General features: G+C 36.1%; 1 protein-coding gene across 1 annotated transcript; it reads left to right on the forward strand.

Moving 5' to 3' along the window:
• The first annotated feature begins 1,332 nt into the window (after nt 1-1,332).
• On the forward strand, nt 1,333-22,161 carry LOC128233880 (uncharacterized). The gene is made up of 7 exons (XM_052947752.1): nt 1,333-1,769; nt 1,913-2,515; nt 8,607-9,119; nt 16,952-17,127; nt 17,583-17,667; nt 19,352-19,521; nt 20,167-22,161. Exons 2-7 carry the CDS (start codon nt 2,044-2,046, stop codon nt 20,362-20,364), a joined length of 1,614 nt encoding a protein of 537 aa, XP_052803712.1. The 5' UTR covers nt 1,333-1,769; nt 1,913-2,043; the 3' UTR covers nt 20,365-22,161.
• The last annotated feature ends 3,525 nt before the right edge of the window (nt 22,162-25,686 follow it).

The raw sequence follows: 25,686 nt of genomic DNA on the forward strand, positions 1-25,686 counted from the left end.
AATATTTGATGAAAAACATATTTTACAACTACAAAGGTTGGTATTTAATCGTTTTGCGTACCTTAACAACAGCATATTTTGCGAGGTTATTGAGTTTCAATTTGTAGTTCAATTCTATATATTTATGAAATCAAGACACTAACGCAATTGTTTAACATAACAATTCTATGTATTAGGGTATTTTTTGCTGAAGATTATGCACCAGTCAGTTGTAACCAGGCCCCCCCCCCCCAGGTCCGGAGAATAGCGGGGATTTTGATTTCCGATCCAGCCAAGCCCGAGTAAAATCCCTGTCCTGTGGGGACGAATTGCTGTTAAAATCCCCTCCAAATCCCCCCGCCACCCAGAAACACAAGGTGAGGCCCATTCCCCGCTGTGTTGGTTCGAAGACGAAACCACCGCATTCACCCGGCACTTACCTGGAAGGTAAAACACAGACCATTTCCCCGGCTATCTCCGGTATACCCCCGGACCTAGAGGTGGGGGGCGTGGTCACAATTGACTGGTGGATTATAGGCTATGATAACTGTCGTTATCTCGAAAGTTTCATTTGTAAATGTGCAAGCATGTGCTGCTTATGCACCAGTCAATTGTAACCACGCCCCACTCTCATGTCCGGGGGTATACGAGGGAAAGCGGGGGAAATGTGCCGTGCTTTAACCTTCCAGATAGACCCGCAGTGAATGCGGTGGTTTTGTTTTCGCGCCGAAAATAACGTCGAATTGTCCTTACCTTATATGTCCCTGGGATGCATTCGGCGGGGATTTTACCAGCAGTTTGTCCCCGCAGGACGGGGATTTTACCCGGGGTTTTCTGAACCGAAAGTCAAAGTCCCCGCTATTTCCCGGACCTGGGGGAGCCGTGTTTACAATTGCCTGGTGCAGTATTTTAAATGTTTGTTTGCATTGCTATTTTTATTTAAATGACCGTCGTATTGTAAGTGAGTTATGTTACATTACATAAGTTATACCTTCAACACCATTATACATAACAAATAAATACAATAAAAACATTGTCAATCGATCGATCTGTGAGTGTGCAGCTTTAACAATAGATAATTTATGTGTGGATATAACATTTCATTTCATGATTCTAATATTTCTGTTTGTAAAACAAGCCTAGCCATAAATCTGTGAGCCAGGCCGCTATAAGTACATGGCCAATTTACCTCTGATTGATAATCAGACATCAAAGACCCGCCGCTACTGTTTATAAACAGGTACCTGGCCACTTTAATACTACACTACAGCAGTACGATAAACGCTCAGCAGTTCACAATATTCGTTATTTCACTGTTTTTCTCATTTCACAAGGTGTAACACGAGTCGATTGGCTTAAAGCTTTTATACGATTGATTCATACTTTTAATTGTATTAACGTTGTAATTAAAATCCTTGATATTATGTTTCTTTTTATAAAACCGCGGTACCTTTGAAATTGGCTCCTATGAATTAGTAATGACCAAATGCGAAGCGGAGCGGAGCATGAATTGTGTTAAGCGAAGATATATAAGACGGTGCGGATTATCTGATGAAAGTCAGTGAGTTCAGCCAATGTGGTTGGGTACATGGAATTTAGTTTCAAATGGAAATACAACTCTAAAAAGGCGGAGAAAAAGTTGAAGAATTTTATCGCGCTGAAAATATATATCTTAATTATCATTAGCTTATGTAAATGTGAAAACATTTCTGGTTTTGTTTTACATATTAATTGAATTAACGCGTTTGAAGTGAATTTATGTGACTTACTGCCGTTATTTACAGGCTACGGTAGGTAATTGCGAAATTGTGCGAGAAAAAATAAATATCTCATTGTTAACGAAATATATTTGTTAGGTATAATATTTATAACAAAAACCTAGCTACAACGTTGAGTCAAATATTTTACTCATCATATGAAATTTATCAAATAGTAACAAGACGAGACATAATATCAAAATTATGGATACCACGGAGCTACAAACTATTATAGGATGTGAAGTTAATTTTATGGGATAAACGTTAACGTCAAAAAACGTAGGTGTTTCATTAGTATATTTTTGCGATGGGTTTAAAGTTAGTGATATTATCGGCAATCGCCGCGAGATATGGATTGCTCGTGCCCCCCGTGCTCGGGGCTTCTATGAAATACATAGACAACAGTTCTGAACGTCATGACAGTTACTTCCGTTACACGACGGAACAAGAACGTTGGGCTGACGTTGCTTACACGTATATAAAAAATTTGGACTGCTCTGATACAATGGACGCGTTTTTTACAACTAAACGCGAGTGTAAAGAGTTGGTTGATATCGAACGTCAAAGAATGAACGTTTACATCGCGTCACCGTCAATTTTTGGCGCCAAATACCGGGCGTCATTGCCGGATGAAGAGCTAACACGGACGGACACACATGACGCCGTAATGGTTGTAGATCCTTTCCCTACGGCGAATTTTGGACATTTAGTGTTGGTGTTTTATATCGATAAAGGTGTTAGTCCAGGAGACTGTTATAATATGGACGGCCAGAATTTAGGTACGTATGTATAAATACATGTTTTATTGGCGTTTATTCTTAATAAATTGGCATGTTCATAACAAACTAGAATCTTCTTTAAAGTAGTTAAGCCACACTCTCACAGATTTACCGTTTTGACTTTTTTTTATTTTTATTTTTGGAATGTGCCATTTTTTGCGTAAACGTCAGGAAACAAGTGCTATATGACTACTGACAAAATATCAGATCACAATAAGCCATATGAACGATCGAAAATTTATGTTTTTTGGCTTAAAGCGTTACTAAATTTTTAAGAAAAATGAGTATTCCGGCAGTTTTCCAAACAATTGGGATATTTTCTTTTGTGTGTTATCTTGTATGACTGCATCGAAGGCTTTGGTGCCGAAATGAATTATTTTGAGCCAAAAATAAACTATAGATCAAACTGTCATTCTGTGAAGGTTCAGCTTTAACAGTGTTATTATAAGCTTTACACGTTTCTTCAAACGGTATCGTATAGTTTTTATATTAATTTTTTTGTAACGGTTATCTTTAAACCCGTGAACATAGAGCATAAATACAACCAAAAACGTTACGGTTTTATTAAAGGACAGGGAAAAAGCAGAACCGAACTTGTTCTAACAGCTTGTCATAATTAAATAATAGTTACTTTTGTCTTCTAAACTATTAAGACGACAGGCTTTAGAGAATTAAACATATATGCTTATTTTCTTAGTGTTTAGCGCGAAATGGCTCTATACTTGCTAGCTATTACAACCGTATGCAAGCTTCTAAAAAAACAACTAAATCAAACTGAATGATGACTATCTTGTAATGTGCTTCATCTAACTTTGGCTGTCAGAGCTTCTTTGAATGCGGATTAATAGTGAATCTGTCCGGCAATCCCATTGGCGGTGGCATGACTCCCAGCACTTAATCAAGTTACAGGATCATTGTGACTGTTTATGGAGTTTGAATTCAATACATTGTATTAGCAAAAAACCATCCCATTGAAGGCGTTCAGTACAAGATCAGTTTTCTATCTCCGACCTAAAACCCCAGAAAGTATATTTTTTCACAAAAATTGTACTTAAAACTCACAATATTTATTTTTACTCTTAACAAATATGTGTAATGAAGTCTTAAAGGGTGTTTTGATTTGTTTCTTTGTTTCAAAAAAACTATCATGGTAAATTCACAATTGTTGGCATTTAATCATTATTTTCACAATGCAATGAAAGAAAAAAAACACTCACAAAATAAACACATTTACACAATTCAGCTAGTCTAAGAGGTACTGCCAACATCGCAAGATATAGTTTTCAGATTTGAGATCTGGAATGACGTATGTTAGTGGTCTAACATTGAGGACTTCCATCCTGATAATTATCTTCACATTGTCGTAGCTTAAATGTATCTAAACGTCTCGTATGTGATGTATTCATTTTTTCTGATGTTTGGACGGTAATTATCTCGCGAAAACATACATTTAAACTGGCAATAAGATGTCCCTATGTTGTATGAAAATAGCCAAATTCTCTAACCCCACCCCTTAATAAAACAAAATATATCAAGGTTGTTGGGAAGGGACCGCATGTCCGAAAATGCGCCTCTCCCCCCCCCCCAATTGCGCCGCCTCAAACGCCTCTTCCTATAACCACCCCTGTGTACGATTATTGTTTTATTGATACCGGCATCTTGCCTAATACCGCGACAAAACATATGGCCGTTGCATACCAATTTGTAAAAATCATCTCCCCCAATGTTAAAATCGGTGTATAAAATAAACAGTAATGCTTTTTACAGTTTACTAGATGAATTATTAATATATATTACAGGATAGCATGTCAATGAACGAGGCGTTACGGGGCGCAACTTCTCGGTCCCACATGCACCCCTTCTACCCCCCCCCCCTCCCCCCTCCAAGAATGATTTGGCAGGTGTACTCGATATACATCTTTCTCCAATATTGACATACAAAAAATGATCACTTCATCAATAATATGAGGATGGGGAGGGGGCAAACGCCGGACGCCCCCGACCACAGCCATGAATCCTTTAATGTCGACCGTATCAAAACAGTACCTTAGTCATTCTGTTAAATTAGCTTTAAACTATTCATCACTGTTTACGTGGATTAATCTGTAAATATTTGATTTCCATATCCGTCGATTATGAATCAAGTGATTATCTATTTACAAACCACATTAACCGAATATGATGTTTCAGTTTGATTGAGATATGACGAAGATTAAATGGTTGGTGTTGGTTTTGTCCTAACATACATGTTACACCAGACATGCCAACCCATCAATACATGCGATATGGTATTATTATTACGTTTATTTACAAAAGGGCTACAGTGACTTACAATATGTTTACAAGCAAAATACAAATGATAAAAAAGACAATACAACGTCAACTACAGCAGCATTGAGACCTGGCTTTTCCCTAAGTTCTATCAAGTATGTCTGTGTTGTTGTTTGATAAAAAAATATCATTAACGTAAAGTGAATTATACCTTTAATGTGCGCTGTATTGAACATTAGAAAACATTTAGCATACAAAACAATGGGATCAATTCAGATGTAATCCATCTCCGCGGAAAAATCGTAAAAACTGTATATTTTTGCTTTCTGATATAATACCACACTTTATAGTTTGTGTGTGACGAAAATGCATTTATAGTTTGTGTGTGACGAACAGGCATTATTTCAATGCTATATATTGACTGCCGAAATAGCAAATGCTTCAGGTGCTAATGGAATAAAATAAAGGCGGTTGATGGCGTTAAGACACGCAACTCTTTACTGATGAAATATTGACGTAATGCGACTGAAATTTTGTGTTTAGAATGTTTGGAAGTGGTTCATTCGTGACTTTACAGTTCCAAACAGGCAGGGGACAATCCCCCACCCACCTTCAAGTACATTGTATTGAGAATTATCTAATGAAATGACCATTCTCGCTCAAATGTACGTTTGAACAATTCAAAATACCACAATTACGTCTGTGTTAGCAATTTTTTTTGTGTTATTTTTTTCTTTAAAAAAGTTCCTTTATTAATTCAAAATGTAACAAACTGACAGTTATTATTAAATAACTTGATAAGCCAATTTATAATATCTTTAATATAAACTCTAGATTGTTAATCCATTTGAAGTTACTGTCACAACAAAATGTGATTAATTGTGCATATGACCGTCCTTACTTTGAACTTATAACAGCCTAACTTCTTGAAAACTTCATAAACGTCAGAAATGACGCTTTAATGCTATCCTCCACTGATGTACTAATTACCGTGTCTTTCATATAACCACTTCAAAAGAATAATTTTATTTGAAAGTTTTATTTCACCTGTGCGTTAAATTTATCTATTTAATTAATTCGTATCATTCCTGCGCTAAATGCTAACAAGTGTGAGTTTTTTTATGATATTAAAGATATTATTCTATATTTGTAAACACAGACATAAGCGAAACGAAATAACAGATAGTAACTGTTGGGTTGGTGTTTGATGTGTTTGGAATTAATTTGTAGTAGATTCCTTTGATATTTTGCCAATATCTACTACCATATGTTTGATCAAACAAATACATAAAATGCATAAATTTGATTAATTACTTAACTTGTTTAAAAATACTTGTTTTGTTATCATTTAACCCGTCAAAAAGAGCTTACGTCAGATAGATATAAAATATATTGCGCTCTTAGTTTTGACCTCTTTCCTTTAATATTGAATAAATTGTTTTGACATCGTGATTTCGAATTTAAGAAGCACTGTATAGCATCATAAGTTATTTAGTATATCACATTACAGTCAAGTTGGTTAAGAAATGATGACATGAATGTAAGATAATGTTTTAAATGGTCACATTAAATTCAGATAGTATCTTATATAGTAACATGAATGTAAGGTAATGTTTCAAATAGTAACATGAATGTGAGATAACCAATAGTAACATGAATGTGAGATAGCAAATAGTAACATGAATGTGAGATAGCAAATAGTAACATGAATGCTAGATAACAAATAGTAACATGAATGCTAGATAACAAATAGTAACATGAATGTGAGATATCAAATAGTCGCATGAATGCTAGATAACAAATAGCAACATGAATGTGAGATAACTAATAGTAACATGAATGTGAGATAGCAAATAGTAACATGAATGCTAGATAACAAATAGTAACATGAATGTGAGATAACCAATAGTAACATGAATGTGAGATAGCAAATAGTAACATGAATGCTAGATAACAAATAGTAACATGAATGTGAGATAGCAAATAGTAACATGAATGTGAGATAGCAAATAGTAACATGAATGCTAGATAACAAATAGTAACATGAATGTGAGATAACAAATAGTAACATGAATGTGAGATAGCAAATAGTAACATGAATGTGAGATAACAAATAGTAACATGAATGCTAAATAACAAATAGTAACATGAATGTGAGATAGCAAATAGTAACATAAATGTGAGATAGCAAATAGTAACATGAATGTGAGATAGCAAATAGTCGCATGAATGCTAGAACACAAATAGTAACATGAATGTGAGATAGCAAATAGTAACATGAATGTGAGATAACAAATAGTAACATGAATGTGAGATAGCAAATAGCCGCATGAATGCTAGATAACAAATAGTAACATGAATGTGAGATAGCAAATAGTAACATGAATGTGAGATAACCAATAGTAACATGAATGTGAGATAGCAAATAGTCGCATGAATGCTAGATAACAAATAGTAACATGAATGTGAGATAGCAAATAGTAACATGAATGTGAGATAACCAATAGTAACATGAATGTAAGATAGCAAATAGTAACATGAATGTGAGATAGCAAATAGTAACATGAATGTGATATAGCAAATAGTAACATGAATGTGAGATAGCAAATAGTAACATGAATGCTAGATAACAAATAGTAACATGAATGTGATATAGCAAATAGTAACATGAATGTGAGATAGCAAATAGTAACATGAATGCTAGATAACAAATAGTAACATGAATGTGAGATAACCAATAGTAACATGAATGTGAGATAGCAAATAGTAACATGAATGCTAAATAACAAATAGTAACATGAATGCTAAATAACAAATAGTAACATGAATGTGAGATAGCAAATAGTAACATGAATGTGAGATAGCAAATAGTAACATGAATGTGAGATAGCAAATAGTAACATGAATGTGAGATAGCAAATAGTCGCATGAATGCTAGATAACAAATAGTAACATGAATGTGAGATAGCAAATAGTAACATGAATGTGAGATAGCAAATAGTAACATGAATGCTAGATAACAAATAGTAACATGAATGTGAGATAGCAAATAGTCGCATGAATGCTAGATAACAAATAGTAACATGAATGCTAGATAACAAATAGTAACATGAATGTGAGATAGCAAATAGTAACATGAATGTGAGATAGCAAATAGTAACATGAATGCTAGATAACAAATAGTAACATGAATGTGAGATAGCAAATAGTAACATGAATGTGAGATAGCAAATAGTAACATGAATGCTAGATAACAAATAGTAACATGAATGTTAGATTATGTTTAAAATAGTAACGGAAAGTAACATGAATATTATATAATTTAAAAAATAGTAACATGAATGTTAGAAAATAATTAAAATAGTAACATGAATGTGAGATAACTAATAGTAACATGAATGTGAGATAACATATAGTAGCATGAATGTTACATAATGTATCATGTATGTTAGAGATATTTCAAATAGTAGCATACATATTGGCCCGATTGATCAGAAAGCCGCTAGAAGTCAGCGATTCGTCAAATTAACAATCGCAACATTTCACGTAGCGCTTGCTAACGAATTGTTAAAATTCCGATATCGCTAAATTTAAGCAACACATGTGCAATGGGGTTGACCCATAATGCTTTAGCTTTTTCCCACAATACATTTGGATGCATCAAGTATTACCCACAATGCATTAAAACACAATGGCTGCCCTAAAATCATTTTGTCTTTAGTAGAAAAGTGTAAGAAAAAAACAAGAACACGTAGCAGGTTTATTTCTGACATACAGTATTTAGGTTTCTGTTTAAGTCTGTTTCATTCTTGTTTTTCAGGGAACCAGCACTGCTTAACCATGGCGTTACGAAAACGTTGTAAAAACGCATTGGAGCGTCGTTTTCGACGAAGAAATTATGCCAAACGATGTGAAATCAACTTTTTACCAGTTGTTCATTTTGACACACCAAATGACGGCTCATCAGCATCAATATCGTCATCGGAGGCGTTCCCATTAAAACGAGAAAACCATTTAGAGTGCAAGTCAAACTTTGCCGGTTTCGGACAATGTCCTGAATTTCGGACAGTTAAAGAAACGTCGGAATTAATATGCAATCCGATCCGAGATAACACCCAGAGGTGTTCTACGACTCACGAGACAGTCCATACAAGCTGCCGGATGTTTGAAACGTGTGACCAAGCGGTGATTTTGTCCGGCGGTTGGAATCGACTGACGACGTCGCGACGCCATCACCGTAATGTGGAGTTATTTTATTGGATGTTACGAGAACATGGATTCAAACGACGTAACATAAAGGTGTTCTTCGCGAATGGAGCTGAGGGCGTGCAAAGTAAGTCTTCAATATGGAATTTGTAGATATACCGGGTTAAAGTGGCTCAAACAGGCCCCAAGCACCAACCCCTGACACACAGCCGCGCCAATGAACTCTCATATAATTGTACTGGTTATTGATTTGTTATGTCCCCGTTACAGACGAGTTAACATGAACTTTGAACGCCTAATATTTAATATCTAAAACTAGCAAGACCGTTTATTTAGAAAGCATACGATGCATTCAATAACAAAACTCGACCGATTTTAACTATCTTTTTTGCCAACATGAGTATATCTCGACATTCATGCGAGGCATCGTCGATACCCCCTGTGCTCGCTTACGCTATGGCCCGCTATTCACTTGCGGATCCAGAGGTTCGGTATATCCGGCGCCCCGTTTAACTGATCCTTTAATATAAAAACTAAAAATATCTGAACTACTAGTACTTTATCTCCATGAGTTCATGTAAAAAGCATAGTGTTGTGTTCAAAACACTTTTTACTCTTCTTAAAATTTGACTGAACATTTTCAGAAATCAACTTAAGTTAAGAAATGACTTAAGATTTCTTATGAATACAACCCCAGCACTGGTATTCATGAAACGTCATAAGTAATTTCTTAACTAAGCCGATTTCTTAACATGTTCATAGTAACATGAAAATAAATTTATAAGGTTGTTTGTTTTTTAAAGCATCTATCTTCAATAATTCAATGAAGATAAAGTATATTAGATAATATTCAGTTATTATCTCATATTATCTTGAGATACTTAATTTAGGAAATTGACTTAAGAAAGGATTATATGAATACGGACCAGCAGTGCTTTATTTCTTTGGTAGCCTTGACTGAATTCTGTTTAGGAAAGTACGCGATTTTTTTTGTTACATTCGCCCATATTTTGTTCGTTTAACTTGCACGGAAAACATGTCTGTTTTCTTCTCAAAATTCATAAAAACGATACGAGATTACATTTTCATCTAGTTTGATACATTGATACATGAGAAGAAACATCAATTTTGAGGGGAAAACATTAATTTAGCGAAATACAAGACGCGACAATGTAACAACAACAGCTTGTGTTATTAGTAATTTCAACGGGCGAGGGACGAGTCCGTGACGTCCCTAGCATAACAAGATTTCTCGCATACTTAGGCGCAAAAAGATGATACAGTTTTATGCATCACACCCCTCCCCCCCCCCAAAAAAAAATAAAATAAAAAAAGATAATAATAATAATGAAAATGGGAAAAATAGGCCGCATTTCTTTTTATTTGCTATTTTTTTTTTTTTTTTTTTATTATCAAAAACAAGAAATTATATGCATTGGAACATCTTTTTAATCACTGTTATTGTTAAAATCGAAATCACTTCATTTCTTACATATAATAAAAAAAGAAAATCATATAAAACTCATATTTCTCAAGGCAATAAATCGTGAGATTAAGGGACGGCAGACAAATAGGGCAGGTCGGAAAACCTGAAAAACATTTTTATTATTTACGCCATTACTGAATGCATCATATATCATTTACTGCTCATGTTATTACTGCGTAAGAACATCATATATGTTATCTATACATAAAACTCGTGATAACGACCTGATTAATTGATTACTCGAGAGATCACAAGTCAATCACTTAAAGCATAAGTCATAAAACCAGCAGTTTCATTTGAAATAAATAAAGTAGAAGTTGACACAAGTGTGACGTTAAGCGTGATTATGAAAGTATACAGTGAGCCAGCTGTAAAGAGTAAACCTTATAATGCAAATCTTCACGTTAAATAGTTTGTTTTTCTTTTCTTTTCTTTTATCATACTAGATAATTAAACAATACAGACCAACAAAAACAAATCGGCGGCGATATCAAAGAGGTTTAAAAGATGATATACTCATTGATCGGATCTTAATATTCAGAGATCTAAGGGAAATGATTGATAAATATTGCGGTGATTTGTAGAAATATTTGTAATGAGTATCAAAGCAAAGCGGTAACATCAAAGGAAAATGCCGACGAAAGTATTGAGATGGCCAGGCGACATCTTCACCCTGCGTTTTTCGTAGACCGACCGTCGGGAATAAGGCATGTTCCGACGGCGCCGGGTTGAATATAAATATGTGAAAATATGGTTAAATTAAAGAAAATAAAAGAAAGAAACATACAAAGCTATGATTATAAATTTACTATAATTATTTAGTATGTGTTTTCTCAAATATATAATACACTGATTTCAACAATACGTTATTTGCGTTCTTAATGATGGTCGACATGTTTTCAACCTCGGGGAATGAGAAGCGTTTATTCATCGTCGAAAACCACTTCCTATATAAATTAACACGCACATAAATTTAATGTCATGATGAAAAGTTGACTTAATCTGTTAGACAAGTCACATCATTCTTTATATTGGTTAGAAACTATCAATAATATTTTTTATACCGTGACAATGCATATTGCTTTTTATCTCGTGGCCACCACATAATGTCTCGTTCATCAGACTAAGTCATCTCGTACCAATGACTAAGTATGTCGTAGCAACGACTTACTAACTCGTGCCCATGACTAAGTATGTCGTGGCTACGACTAACACTCTCGTTCCAATGACTAAATATGTCGTGGCTACGATTAACACTCTCGTTCCAATGACTTAATATGTCGTGGCTACGACTAACACTCTCGTTCCAATGACTTAATATGTCGTGGCTACGACTAACACTCTCGTTCCAATGACTTAATATGTCGTGGCTACGACTAACACTCTCGTTCCAATGACTTAATATGTCGTGGCTACGACTAATACTCTCGTTCCAATGACTTAATATGTCGTGGCTACGAATAACACTCTCGTTCCAATGACTTAATATGTCGTGGCTACGACTAACACTCTCGTTCCAATGACTAAATATGTCGTGGCTACGACTAACACTCTCGTTCCAATGACTTAATATGTCGTGGCTACGACTAACACTCTCGTTCCAATGACTTAATATGTCGTGGCTACGACTAACACTCTCGTTCCAATGACTTAATATGTCGTGGCTACGACTTACACTCTCGTTCTAATGACTTAATATGTCGTGGCTATGACTAATACTCTCGTTCCGATGACTTAATATGTCGTGGCTACGTCTAACACTCTCGTTCCAATGACTTAATATGTCGTGGCTACGACTAACACTCTCGTTCCAATGACTTAATATGTCGTGGCTACGAATAACATTCTCGTTCCAATGACTAAATATGTCGTGGCTACGACTAACACTCTCGTTCCAATGACTTAATATGTCGTGGCTACGACTAACACTCTCGTTCCAATGACTTAATATGTCGTGGCTACGACTTACACTCTCGTTCCAATGACTTAATATGTCGTGGCTACGTCTAACACTCTCGTTCCAATGACTTAATATGTCGTGGCTACGACTAACACTCTCGTTCCAATGACTTAATATGTCGTGGCTACGACTTACACTCTCGTTCTAATGACTTAATATGTCGTGGCTATGACTAATACTCTCGTTCCAATGACTTAATATGTCGTGGCTACGTCTAACACTCTCGTTCCAATGACTAAATATGTTGTGGCTACGACTAATACTCTCGTTCCAATGACTTAATATGTCATGGCTACGAATAACACTCTGGTTCCAATGACTAAATATGTCGTGGCTACGGCTAACACTCTCGTTACAATGACATTATATGTCATGGCTACGATTACCAATCTCGTTCCAATGACTAAATATGTCATGGCTACGACTACCACTCTCGTTCCAATGACTTAATATGTCGTGGCTACGACTTACACTTTCGTTCCTATGATTACGTATGTAGTGGTTACGACTAACCATATCTTTCACACGAGTAAGTTATCCACTTCTATGCGAGTTCAGCCTATTTGAATGTTGAACAAGATTATTTGTTTTACACATGCAGATATTCATTATTAGCCTCAGTGTACATGACAAATATACTTTTTTTCACTGTAGAGTCAGCAACCAGATCGGACAATACTCTTTGACGATATTTAAAATGTGCTTGTGCTGTTTTATTTGTTGTTTGTAAAAGATTGCACACCTTCTATTATGATTGAACGGTTCATTTGATGCTTGCTCAGTCAGTAAATTGGCAAAGCAAATGGAATGCATCTGGCAATTTCAAACCGTAGATACACCCAAAAGCCTAATTCGCAAATGAAATAAAATCTTACTATTCTAGGCTGTCTTTTGTACGAGTCTTGCCCTTCGGGTATTTTTTCCTAGCGTTTATATTAAGATTGAGAAATATACATCATAAATATAAATGCCAAAAGTTTTTTTTTTTAAATAATGCTATTAATACTTACAAATTAAGGTACATTTTTATAGACTCAATTCAGTCTCAGTCATAAGAAATGATTTTGTAGATCATATTCTCTATCGATTTAAGAGTCAGACTCAGCTCAGAATATTTCATTTCCTTAAAGGGACTCGCTCATGTTTTGAAAACAACAACACATTTTATGATGAAAATAAGTGTAACAAATGTTGATATATGCTCAACTATTGTCTTTGAAGTCCTTGATTTTAAATAGCGTTAGTAACGTTGTTCGAAAAAAGGCTTAATGTTATATTAAAAGCCCTAGTAGGCGAGCGGTTTTGCTGTTGGTTTTCTAAACATATCTTGATCGATCCGGCTTGGGTTCGCTCTCCTCTTAAACTGGGTGTTTTGTATACTTGAGTCGCACTTTTTCGGCAATTTCGGTATCATAGAGTAAAATAATTATAAAATTAGTGTTTGTAAAAGAAAAAAACAACAAATATTTGGTCAAAGACATGAGCAAGTCCCTTTAACGCACACATCTTTGCATCTATTGATTGATGGCTAACGTTAAACTAGTTTATTGGTATTCTTTTTCAGACTTTTAAAACATGTACTTATGATTTTAAAAAGAAAACGTTAAGCTTATAGTTTCAGTACACAATACAAGAAAATTTGACATTTAGACCGAGATTAAGTTTGAACGAAAATAACATTTAAATACAACTGATCCACTTGAAACACAAATTCACCTCTATTTGTTAAGGATTGACAAAGCTATACTTAAACACTTGGTCAACATTTATCTATTGTAGCCATTGGATTAATGTATTTTGTTAAAGAAAAATAAATATTCGAGTCACTCGAAAACACTTTTTTTTACAAAACTAAACGTAAGTTTCCCAGTTTTCCGTAAGGATGGGACGATTTAAATTCGTAATATATTGCTATGTACTTCAGATAAATTCAGAAACAGTTCGAGATCAATAGACATGTCTAATTTTGATTTGATCGGTTCTCTTTGATCAGTATCGAACAGTAAGACAGGCTACCGCAGTGGATCACGTAGTTTACCTTTGGGTCGGCAGACTTCAAAAACAAAGATCAAAAGCGCGGCGTTTGTGTCGCCGTTTTTGATCTTAATGAATTTACACTGGTTAGGCAAAGGAAATAATGAGTGGTTCCCGATACATGTTAACACGACTAAGGGAAAAGGTTGCTTTCCTTTTGTGAAAACTGCCATTGAGTTTAGCTCTGAGTTAATTTAAGGAGTTAGTATACGCTTGCGGCTAACGTTCGCAATTTTCGGTATATGCGTTGCTTTGCAACAGGGATAAACAATAGAACAGTTTGCTTACTTGATCGACTGTGCGCCTTAACTGTACGTAGCCATTTTCAAACGAAAATAACCTCGGATGCATATGGACGGTTTGCAATGTCAGAAGTATTTGAATTGCGTTTAACTGAGCAGCAAGTAGATCGCGTAGTGATTTTCGATTTAGCAACTTAACTTTTTTTTCTTTTCTTTTTTGGAAAATGACCGAGGTGTTCCGAATGAAATGAACGTGGACATTATTTGGAATTTCAATACGTAAAAGGGTACAAAATGTATTCTTATAGGGGATCAGAAACCACAACACTTTGTTTATGTGTCCGGTATGTTTCTATCATCTGTGGCCTTTTGTAGTGTAATCTGTATTTGATAGATACTACCTGGGCTTTGAACTACTGATCCAATCCACGCAGGTCTAAAAGCCAGCGCCGTCACCACTTTAAAACCATGGAAATCAGGGGAGTCGTAGCCATCGATTAAGCCATTAACATCACTAGCTTTTGAAGTTCGACACTTCAAATGGCGTTTGCCCTTCTAAGTGACAACAATAAAGACTTTAATGTTCTGGTGGCGCTTTGTTTCTGATTGTAATGAATAATTGACATCATTGGATGAAGCTTACTCGTTGGCTGTCTTCTTTCTTTCCTTTATTACGCTCAACACATTATACATATGAATAGAGGTAGACATTATATTACAATATAATATAATATAATTATAATATAAAAAACAACAATTAATAAACCGGGTTTGGGGGGTCAGATTAAAGCATTATATATTTGAATTTGAAAAGACATAAGATAAGACATAAGTTGTCGAGTGAAGGTTTGTTTTTTAATTGTAACAATCAAAATTAATGTCTTCAGATGTTCAAGTAACAACACTGTGTTGTGTTTTTTTTTGGTCTTTTTTGGAAGGGGTTGGGGATGGGGGGGGGGGGATGGGTGGAAGTATCAGCCTCAGCATTTGCAGTGATGGCAGGGTGCTTGGTTCTGCCACACACCCATAGCCTACCCCCTATTAAATACCAAAATGTAAAAAAATATCCCCGCACATATAAATAATTATATGGGAATAGTAACTTGTACTAAATAACAAGTACCCAAATCACCTCATCGCAGATATAATAAATGTTAGGAAGATGACCTTTATGTCAAAATAGAGGAAATTTAAAAAAAAAAAGTGAACAATTAAAGACCGTGCTCCCTCCTTCATTTGCAGAAATGAGTCAGTTATATGATTTTAACTCTTCAGCGCTGATTCGCTTCGTAGAAACAAATGATTATCTATCTGAGTACCCCCATAATGCATCAGTGATAACCTAGATAATAAATATACAGTCGAACCCCGTTGGCTCGAACTCGCTTGGCTCGAATTCATCATTGAAATAGTTTTATTTTGTTATTGTTTGTATTGTGTCAGAAGGCCAATATAAACTTGTTGGAAAGTGTTAATTATAAATAAAATGTAAAATGTATTGTTGTAATTAGCGTTTCAATATAACGTTTTAAAGTGATTTGAAGTGATTTATTTTTTCCCCGAGTTATTGCGACGTAATATGATAAACTGCTTACGGTTACGGTCGGGTTGTTCTATTTATAGAATGGCTGAGAAAGAATTACTGTAAGGTTTTCTTAAATAATATGAAGTGCTTTTAAACAATTCTGAAGAAAAAAAACATGAACAAACGGTGCAAATATAAGTAATGAATTGCGTGATTGATGTAATTATCGGGGATATGAACGCCATTGAGCTGGGTATAGTACGCATGGACTCCCTTTAACCAGCCCAACTGCGTTCATATCCCGGATAATGACACCAATCACGCAATTCATTCCTCAAATAAATCAAAGTTGTTTTCACCTGATAAAGAATAGAGGAAGTCGAAACGCGTTGTGAAAATGGGGATATGTCTTCAGGTTCGGACATTTATAATCATTACTAAATATCCATGCACGTGCGATCCCAAAGATGATCAAACTAAATGTTTGAAAAAGTTAAGTTTAAAGAAAAACTAATAGAAGTCAAATCTGCTGTCGCAACAGAATGTCAACCAACACAATTAATCACGTTATATCTCATTTAAATTAACCGCATGTCATCGCCCAAAGATGATTAAGGCAATGATCACACATGGTCTATGTGAACGTTAACATTCACTTTGAAACATGATTCATTTTAATCTCGTTGATGACGTCCTATTAATTTATTTCCAGTGCCAGGGGAGCACCCTCATCAGGTACTTCCGGCTGCTATGAAGCTGGCCTTCCGGTATCACCTTCAGACTATGTGCGCAACAATACACTGCGTGGACGCTTTGGTTCTGTATATGAACAGCCCCGCGAAGACGGACGGTACCGCTCTACTGTGGGACGTGGACGGGGATGGCATTGTGAGTAAATCATGAGGTCACATTTACTGGCACATGCCAATGTATGCAGTATTTTAACTCGATGACATCACATTTATTTATTAATTTCATTGCTTTGGTGATGTCATGGGAAAGCCATTGTGACGCATTCCATCAGATTAAATGTACATAAATGTTCTAAGTCACGATTCATTGAATCATGCCAATAAAACACTATTTTGGTTTCGTTTTCCATTAAGAAATTGTATGGTAAGGAAGTTAATAAACAATAACAAAATCCAACCTACCCACTCACATCTCAAAATGTGTGTCCGGTTAGGCGAAACAAAGTTTTTTTATTATGGCCCCAATGGCAAAATGCGGACTGAACTATTGGTATCAACATTCAAGGATGAACAAGAGAAAACAACATTAAAATAAAAGAGAGAAATGGTATTTTTGGAATGTTTCCTAACTTTCACTTTCAATACTTCTAGGCCAGCGAAGGAGAGCAATACCCCATCGACGAGTTGTTATCGGACCTCTCGAACTGTCAGGCACGGTCTGTCCACGTGGTTATAGGTACGTATCCAGTGTTTTAAACTCCGTTAAGACTCGGTCGGTCGCCGATCTCCACTTTCGGAACTCCTCAGCCATTTCCCATCGAAAACATTATCGGATGTATGCCGGTACATCAGTAGAAGTAGTTCGAGAAAAAAAACATTAATAAACTCCAGTAAAGTCATTACATTGCACTGTCAAATTGAAATTACTACGCGATCTACATGCAGCGTAGATAAAATGTAAAGGTTTCTTACACTGTAAATCGTCCATAAACATCCGAGGTTATTTTCGATGGAAAATGGCTGAGTAGTGTCGATTGTTATCGATTGTTATCTGAAGGTTTTTTTTAGTTATTCGTATACTGTTTGGTGTCTTATAGCGCTGTGACTCTTGTTTGGTATGTGTTTGACCCCAGTTTGGTATGTGTTTGACCCCAATCTTTGGGCTTTCTGATAGAATAATGGTTAGTAACAAGTAGTTTTCATTGTTTTACTTATAGCAGCCCTTCTCTTAATTATACTCATTTAGTTTCTAATACATGAACTAAACATTAACAAAAACAGTTGTCCTTCTTGAAAACCAGGAATTTAGTAGATCATTATGACGTCACGACTCAAATATATGACAATGGAATATTAATAATATCTGTCATGTGTTCCCGTTCCGGATAGAAAAATCCGACCCGAGGGCACCTGCGTTGCCTGGTAACGAGGCTTGCCGAGTTACCGGCTACGCAGCGTGCCCGAGGGTCGGATTTTTCTATCCGGAACGGATACACATGATAGATATTTTTTCTAGCATACCTTAATTATTTTTTTTTTGAAGAAGCTGCATAAAAAGCTTATTTTTGTACATTTCGCCAAAAAGCGCGTGCGATAATGTTTACTGACGTCATGACGCGCAGTAATTTTTATTCACTGTAAACGTCAATAAGTTCCTTCGATATCAAGTCTTTGAAGGGTTATTTCAATTTGTTGTGAAGATATATTTTTGCAAAGTTAATGTTTATGAAACTCATCTATTGAAATCTCATAATTATGGTTACTTAAAGTATATAATAAAAGAAATAAAAAGTATTACGTCACAGCGCGTGACTCATCTGGCATGGGGGAATGCCAGATGGGATTTTCCAGCACGGCTGACGTCACCGGAAATGCCTATCCGGTGTGCTAGAAATGTACATCTGTGGATCATTATGACGTCACGACCTAATATATGACAATGGAATATATGTACATTTTTAGATCATTATGACGTCACGACCCAGTATATGACAATGAAATATAAAATTATGTACATTTGTATATCATTATGACGTCATGAACTAATATATGACAGTGGAATATATGTACATTTGTAGATCATTATGACGTCACGACCCAATATATTACAATGGAATACATGTATATTTTGGCGCTGTTTTGCTGGATAAGAAGCGCTGAACGTTGATGCCCGTACCCATATTTAAAACTAGGTCTACTTTTCTGACAAACTGGTTATTGAGATTATTAAACATTGATGGAATATATTATTGTATGTTGATTTTTGAAAAAAAAGTTCAGTGAATAAAATTTACATCAGATTTTCTGTCCGTTCACGAGCCACTGAAATGATACCCATATATATGTACATTAAATTCTCGACGATCGAAAGTTTTGATTATAGCTGATGACTATTAAATTGGTTGTGTTTAACCTTATAGATCAGTCCTATGCTGGGGAGGTGGCGGCAGCGTTCCGAGGATCTGCGGCTCACAAGAACGTTCTAGTGTTCGCTAGTGGCCGGGATAACGAGTATGCTTACAATGACGATTACACGCTTCACTGGGTAAAGGCAAACCACCGGAAACAATGTAGTCGCCAAGTCCACGAGGTATGACATTTTTTTGGATGGTTACTTAATTGCAATATGACATGAAGTAAAATCTTTATGAATAAGAGTGGACGGAGAGAGAGAAGCGATTTAGTCTTTCTTAATAACTATGATTTTATTTCACGTCATCTAACTGACTTAGAATACAAAACCATTCGCTGACAAATTGTTGTTTCAAAATCTTACACAAGGATTCTGTGTCAATAGGTGGACCTTAAAACTCCCGTGAAAGCTCAAATACTCAATGATAAAGCCTAGTACCTAATGAGTGCCTATCTACAATGTCATTGGCTGTATATAAGTAATAGTAAGATGGCATGATGTAATTTCTTAATGAATAAGAGTGGGCAGAGTAAGCGTAGCGAACGAGGCTTTCTTAGGCATAAAGAAATTACTTCAGGTCATTTAATTGACTTCAAATACAAGCTTGTTGGTTGATACATGAACAACGTAAAATCTATTGCATACATGCGTTTCCCATTACGTTACTTGATGTGCACGTTGTATTTGTAAATAGTGTCTGCTTTTGTTTTCTTCGAAAAGCGGGACACAGCATTTATATAAAAAATGTTCAAATAAGTAAAAAACATTTTATACATAGTCTGTTCTCAATATTGTATTACTATTTTTTTTTAAATTTTCCAGCATACTGCTAACGCCATAAAACAATCCTCTCCAATCATGCGTGAAGGCGAACAAGGACGAGTCCACTCGACAATCTTCGGCGCCCCTTGTGACGTCACTCCGGAGTTTTCCGATCAAGAATTGCGCGAGCACTACCTTGGATGTCAGAACCTGCCAACTGCCGAATGGTTAAAAGCCTTATCAAGCCAAGGGGATTGATTGTTCTTTTACGGAAGAAGAAATGTGTAAACGTGATGAAGTATCATATTTAATGTAATATAACCTTACAAAACGCATTCCAAATATGACAGGGGGGTTTAAATGTTGCATTTTGTGTTAAGACAATAAATCTCAGTGATACTTCAAGACGATTTATCGAACTGAGAAGTGATATGCCTTTCTGTATATATGTGGCCGAATATTCGGTCATATTTGAAGTGAAAATGGACACTTTGAACTGATGTGACTATGTAAAAATTCAATGTGCAATATCGCCTACGTATATAAAATCACGTGTATTTTCACATGTAATACGACTCTTATATGATATTCGATATCAGTTCACGGGTAATATTTGATAGTTCAATACAACAATGATATAACGCTTATTCGTTGATATTATATTGGACAGTAATGAATTTAAGAATTTGCCCATTTATTTGTAGAATAGTATAATTGGCAATTGGTTAAAACACTGATATCAAGTTTATTCATTGATATTATCTTCAAGGCGTGTTTGACACTTATGAACTTTAAATTACACCCTTTCTTTGTCGAATAGCCTACTTAACAATCATTTGCTCTATCGTGGAAGCAAGATATCATATTTATTTTATTTTGTACACTTCAAAAAGCTCTGACCGTTTCTGTTTCGGACGTTATGACTAATGGAACACGTGATGTCATCAATAAAATATAATTATCATATCGAGTTGACATTTAGAAAATGAGTAAGTTAGATATTTCTTTAAAGCTGACCTCCCACAGATTGAACATTTTGACTTTTTTTTTTCTTTTAACTTAAATTAAAAATCTGCGATCTATTTTTTTTGTCAGCAGTCTTATATAACTGGTTTCCGTAAATTGGCTCGTTTCAAGACAAAACATAAAAAAAGTTGTCAAAACGTCCAGTCTGTGAGAGTGCAGCTTTAAGTCTCTATTTCAATTGAATTCATCCATTAGATGACCTCATCTGCAATCATTCAAGACCAAAAAATCCTGCTTTTAATATGTGTTTCGGTAGTAACACATCAAATCCTTTTGAATGATACAAACTTAATATGGGTCATCAGGGACCATGGTTAGTTTACCAATGAACAGCTTTAAGTCCAAGTCTAGACTCAGACGCAGAAAAACACGTTTTCTTGATTACAAGGAATCATCATAATTCCATCACTAAACAATGCTAATAATTGTAGAACTTCAAATGGTAATAACATTCAGCAAATGTCATCATCAGTACCGATCTAGAATGGAAGTTGCAATGGTAGGAATGCCCGCAGTTTTGTCACTTGTGTCAAAACTCAGACCGTTAGACCATAGCCCATGGAACCCAAAGTTCACATGTTTGTACAACAGATACTTTAAATTATAGGCCGTAAAGTTGTCTTTGCCCTTGGATACTGACAAGATCTAAACGTGTACATTTCTATTATTTATTTCCTGTGATGTTTGTCAGTATTTATCATTTTCATTTATAAAAACTGCTTTGTAATTGTATGCCGACCAATTCCACCTTATACCTTATGACAAGTATGACTAAACACCAAAAAGCGCGAAAAGCACAGATCTTGCGAAAAACGTTTCCTTGCTTTTTGTACTTTTCGGTGTTTAGTCATAACGACTAATGACGTAATGACATATACAAGAAGCTATGTATGTCAATATTTATTATAGCGTTCGAGATCTACGTTTGGCTGTTTATATGTTAGACCTGTTCAACGAAAAGCGTTTACATTAGTTTAAAATTCTTACTTAACTTTAAAATGATTATGTTGATTTGAAAGAATAAATTCTTATCCCAATCCACTTGCCTTTGTTATGAATAATAGCTGCAATGGGTACATGTAGAGAGAGGGAGGGAGGGAGTGAGGGAGGGAGGGAGGGAGGGAGAGGGAGGGAGGGAGGGAGGGAGGGAGAGAGGGGGGGGGGAGGGAGAGATGGATAGGGAGAGTGAGAGAGACAAATATACGACTTTAATATTAACAGACTGACAGACAGACTGGCGGTCATGCCTACACTCAGACGGGCAAACAGTCAGAAAGACAGAAAAACAGACAGTCACATGGATTTTGCTAGCTAGCCCAAATTTCTCGAAACTTCTTAAGCTTAACAGGCTTAAGTAGCTTATTTGAATTACCCAATATTCATACTTAAACTAAAATTCGATATATTGTGGGTATCATGAAGATAATTCCTCTCATGTACAAACACTCATCAATACGTATATATTACGCAAATAATTGATACACAAAATAGCATAATCCTGTTATAAAGGACTTCGAAGTTTCGAGACATTAGGGCCATGATGTTTAATTGTATTGTTCGTGTAAAAATAATTTACCAACAAATATTATAGAACTACTTTAAGCTATGGCAATTTATATTTAGGATCCTATTTTATTGATATCAGAAGTGAAATGAGAGATTTTTCAATCGTTCAAAGTCAAAACAGCATGCTTGCAATATTTTTCAGGCATAAAACATCATTTTTTGAACGCGAATAAGAAAAGTGCGATCTGATCTTTAGTCAGCAGTCTTAAATTATTTCCAGTTGTCAGACATTCACGCCAAAAAATGTTTATTCCAAGACAAACAAAATGTCAAAACGATCAATCTTTGAGAGTGCAGCTTTAACATACCAAAGTAATAAGGGCATTAACATTTCACATCATTGTGATTCAGACACCTTAAGTATCAGCCCGTCCGTGAGGCATTCAAAGGGTGTACGATTTCAAAGTAACGCAATCAGAAGACTTTTTCTTAAATCGAAATGATCAAAGGACTTTGTAATAATATTTATCTGGCTGCCTGTTAGGCCCAAATTAACATATTAGCATAAACAAACGGCCTCCTTAAACTTCACAGCAATATATGATAATACTGATAATGTGAAAACTATAAAAGACCGTACTATCTCTGTTTGCAAACAATTTAATTTACATTACAAATTGATCTAAGGGTGTTAATCTTTGAAACTTGAGAATTTATCTCAATCAAATATGAAACGCGAGATAAAGAAACACTTTTATAGCGTGAATGAAAAAGAAGGCTAATTTGTGACGAAAATTCATTGGGATTCATATGGTATCCATTTTGGTTTAAAATTTCAAACGTCCGAATTAAGTACTTAGTGTGCCTTTGCATACTACCACACGAACTACTTAACAAGGTGTCAACGATGACCATAGAGCACGGATATTGTACTGTTTTTAAGAGCACAAAGCCTCCTAGTGTTTTCTTTAATAAGAAAAGAGTAAATCATGGATATTGAGATGATCAAAATACACACTGGTGTACGGAGTATCCTATATCCTGGTTCACGGTTACTCTTTATCCTGGTTCACGGAGTATCCTATATCCTGGTTCACGGTTACCCTATATCCTGGTTCACGGAGTATCCTATATCCTGGTTCACGGTTACCCTTTATCCTGGTTCACAGTTACCTTATATCCTAGTTCACAGTTACCTTATATCCTGGCTCACAGTTACCCTTTATCCTAGTTCACAGTTACCCTATATCCTAGTTCACAGTTACCCTATATCCTAGTTCACAGTTACCCTATATCCTGGTTCACAGTTACCTTATATCCTGGCTCACAGTTACCTTATATCCTAGTTCACAGTTACCTTATATCCTGGCTCACAGTTACCCTATATCCTAGTTCACAGTTACCTTATATCCTGGCTCACAGTTACCCTTTATCCTAGTTCACAGTTACCTTATATCCTGGCTCACAGTTACCCTATATCCTAGTTCACAGTTACCTTATATCCTGGTTCACAGTTACCTTATATCCTAGTTCACAGTTACCTTATATCCTGGTTCACAGTTACCTTATATCCTAGTTCACAGTTACCTTATATCCTGGCTCACAGTTACCCTATATCCTAGTTCACAGTTACCTTATATCCTGGCTCACAGTTACCTTATATCCTAGTTCACAGTTACCCTTTATCCTAGTTCACAGTTACCTTATATCCTGGTTCACAGTTACCCTATATCGGGAACTGGGTTTCAGTAACTCGGGTAGTGGGTTTCAGTAACATGGGTAGTGGGTTTCAGTAACTCGGGTAGTGGGTTTCAATAACTCGGGTAGTGGGTTTCAATAACTCGGGTAGTGGGTTTCAGTAACTCGGGTAGTGGGTTTCAATAACTCGGGTAGTGGGTTTCAATAACTCGGGTAGTGGGTTTCAGTAACTCGGGTAGTGGGTTTCAATAACTCGGGAACTGGGTTTCAGTAACTCGGGTAGTGGGTTTCAAAAAATCGGGTAGTGAGTTTCAATAAATCGAGTAGTGCGTTTCAGTAACTCGGGTAGTTGGTTTCAGTAACTCGGGTACTGGGTTTCAGTAACTCGGGCAGTGGGTTTCAGTAACTCGGGTACTGGGTTTCAGTAACTCGGGTACTGGGTTTCAGTAACTCGGGTAGTGGGTTTCAGTAACTCGGGTAGTGGGTTTCAATAACTGGGGTAGTGAGTTTCAGTAACTCGGGTAGTGGGTTTCAATAACTCGGGTAAAGGGTTACAATAACTCGGGTACTGGGTTTCAGTAACCCGGGTAGTGGGTTTCAATTACTGGGGTAGTGAGTTTCAGTACCTCGGGTAGTGGGTTTCAATAACTCGGGTAAAGGGTTACAGTAACTCGGGTAGTGGGTTTCAATAACTCGGGTAGTGGGTTTCAGTAACTCGGGTAGTGGGTTACAATAACTCGGGTAAAGGGTTACAGTAACTCGGGTAGTGGGTTTCAGTAACTCGGGTAGTGGGTTTCAATAACTGGGGTATTGAGTTTCAGTAACTCGGGTAGTGGGTTTCAATAACTCGGGTAAAGGGTTACAATAACTCGGGTAGTGGGTTTCAGTAACCCACTTTCAACAACTCGGGTAGTAGGTTTTAGTAACTCGGGTAAAGGGTTTCAGTAACCCGGGTAGTGGGTTTCAATAACTCGGGTACAGGGTTACAATAACTCGGGTAAAGGGTAACAATAACTCGGGTAGTGCGTTTCAGTAACTCGGGTAGGTGGTTTCGGTATCTCGGGTAGTGGGTTTCAGTAACTCGGGTAGTGGGTTTCAATAACTCGGGTATTGAGTTTCAGTAACTCGGATAGTTGGTTTCAATAAATCGGGTAGTGGGTTTCAATAACTCGGGTAGTGGGTTTCAATAACTCGGGTAGTGGGTTTCAGTAACTCGGGTAGTGGGTTTCAGTAACTCGGGTAGTGGGTTTCAGTAACTCGGGTAGTGGGTTTCAGTAACTCGGGTAGTGGGTTTCAGTAACTCGGGTAGTGGGTTTCAGTAACTCGGGTAGTGGGTTTCAGTAACTCGGG

This window comes from Mya arenaria, chromosome 1 (genome assembly GCF_026914265.1).
Source record: "Mya arenaria isolate MELC-2E11 chromosome 1, ASM2691426v1".
Classification (NCBI taxonomy): Eukaryota; Metazoa; Mollusca; class Bivalvia; order Myida; family Myidae; genus Mya; species Mya arenaria.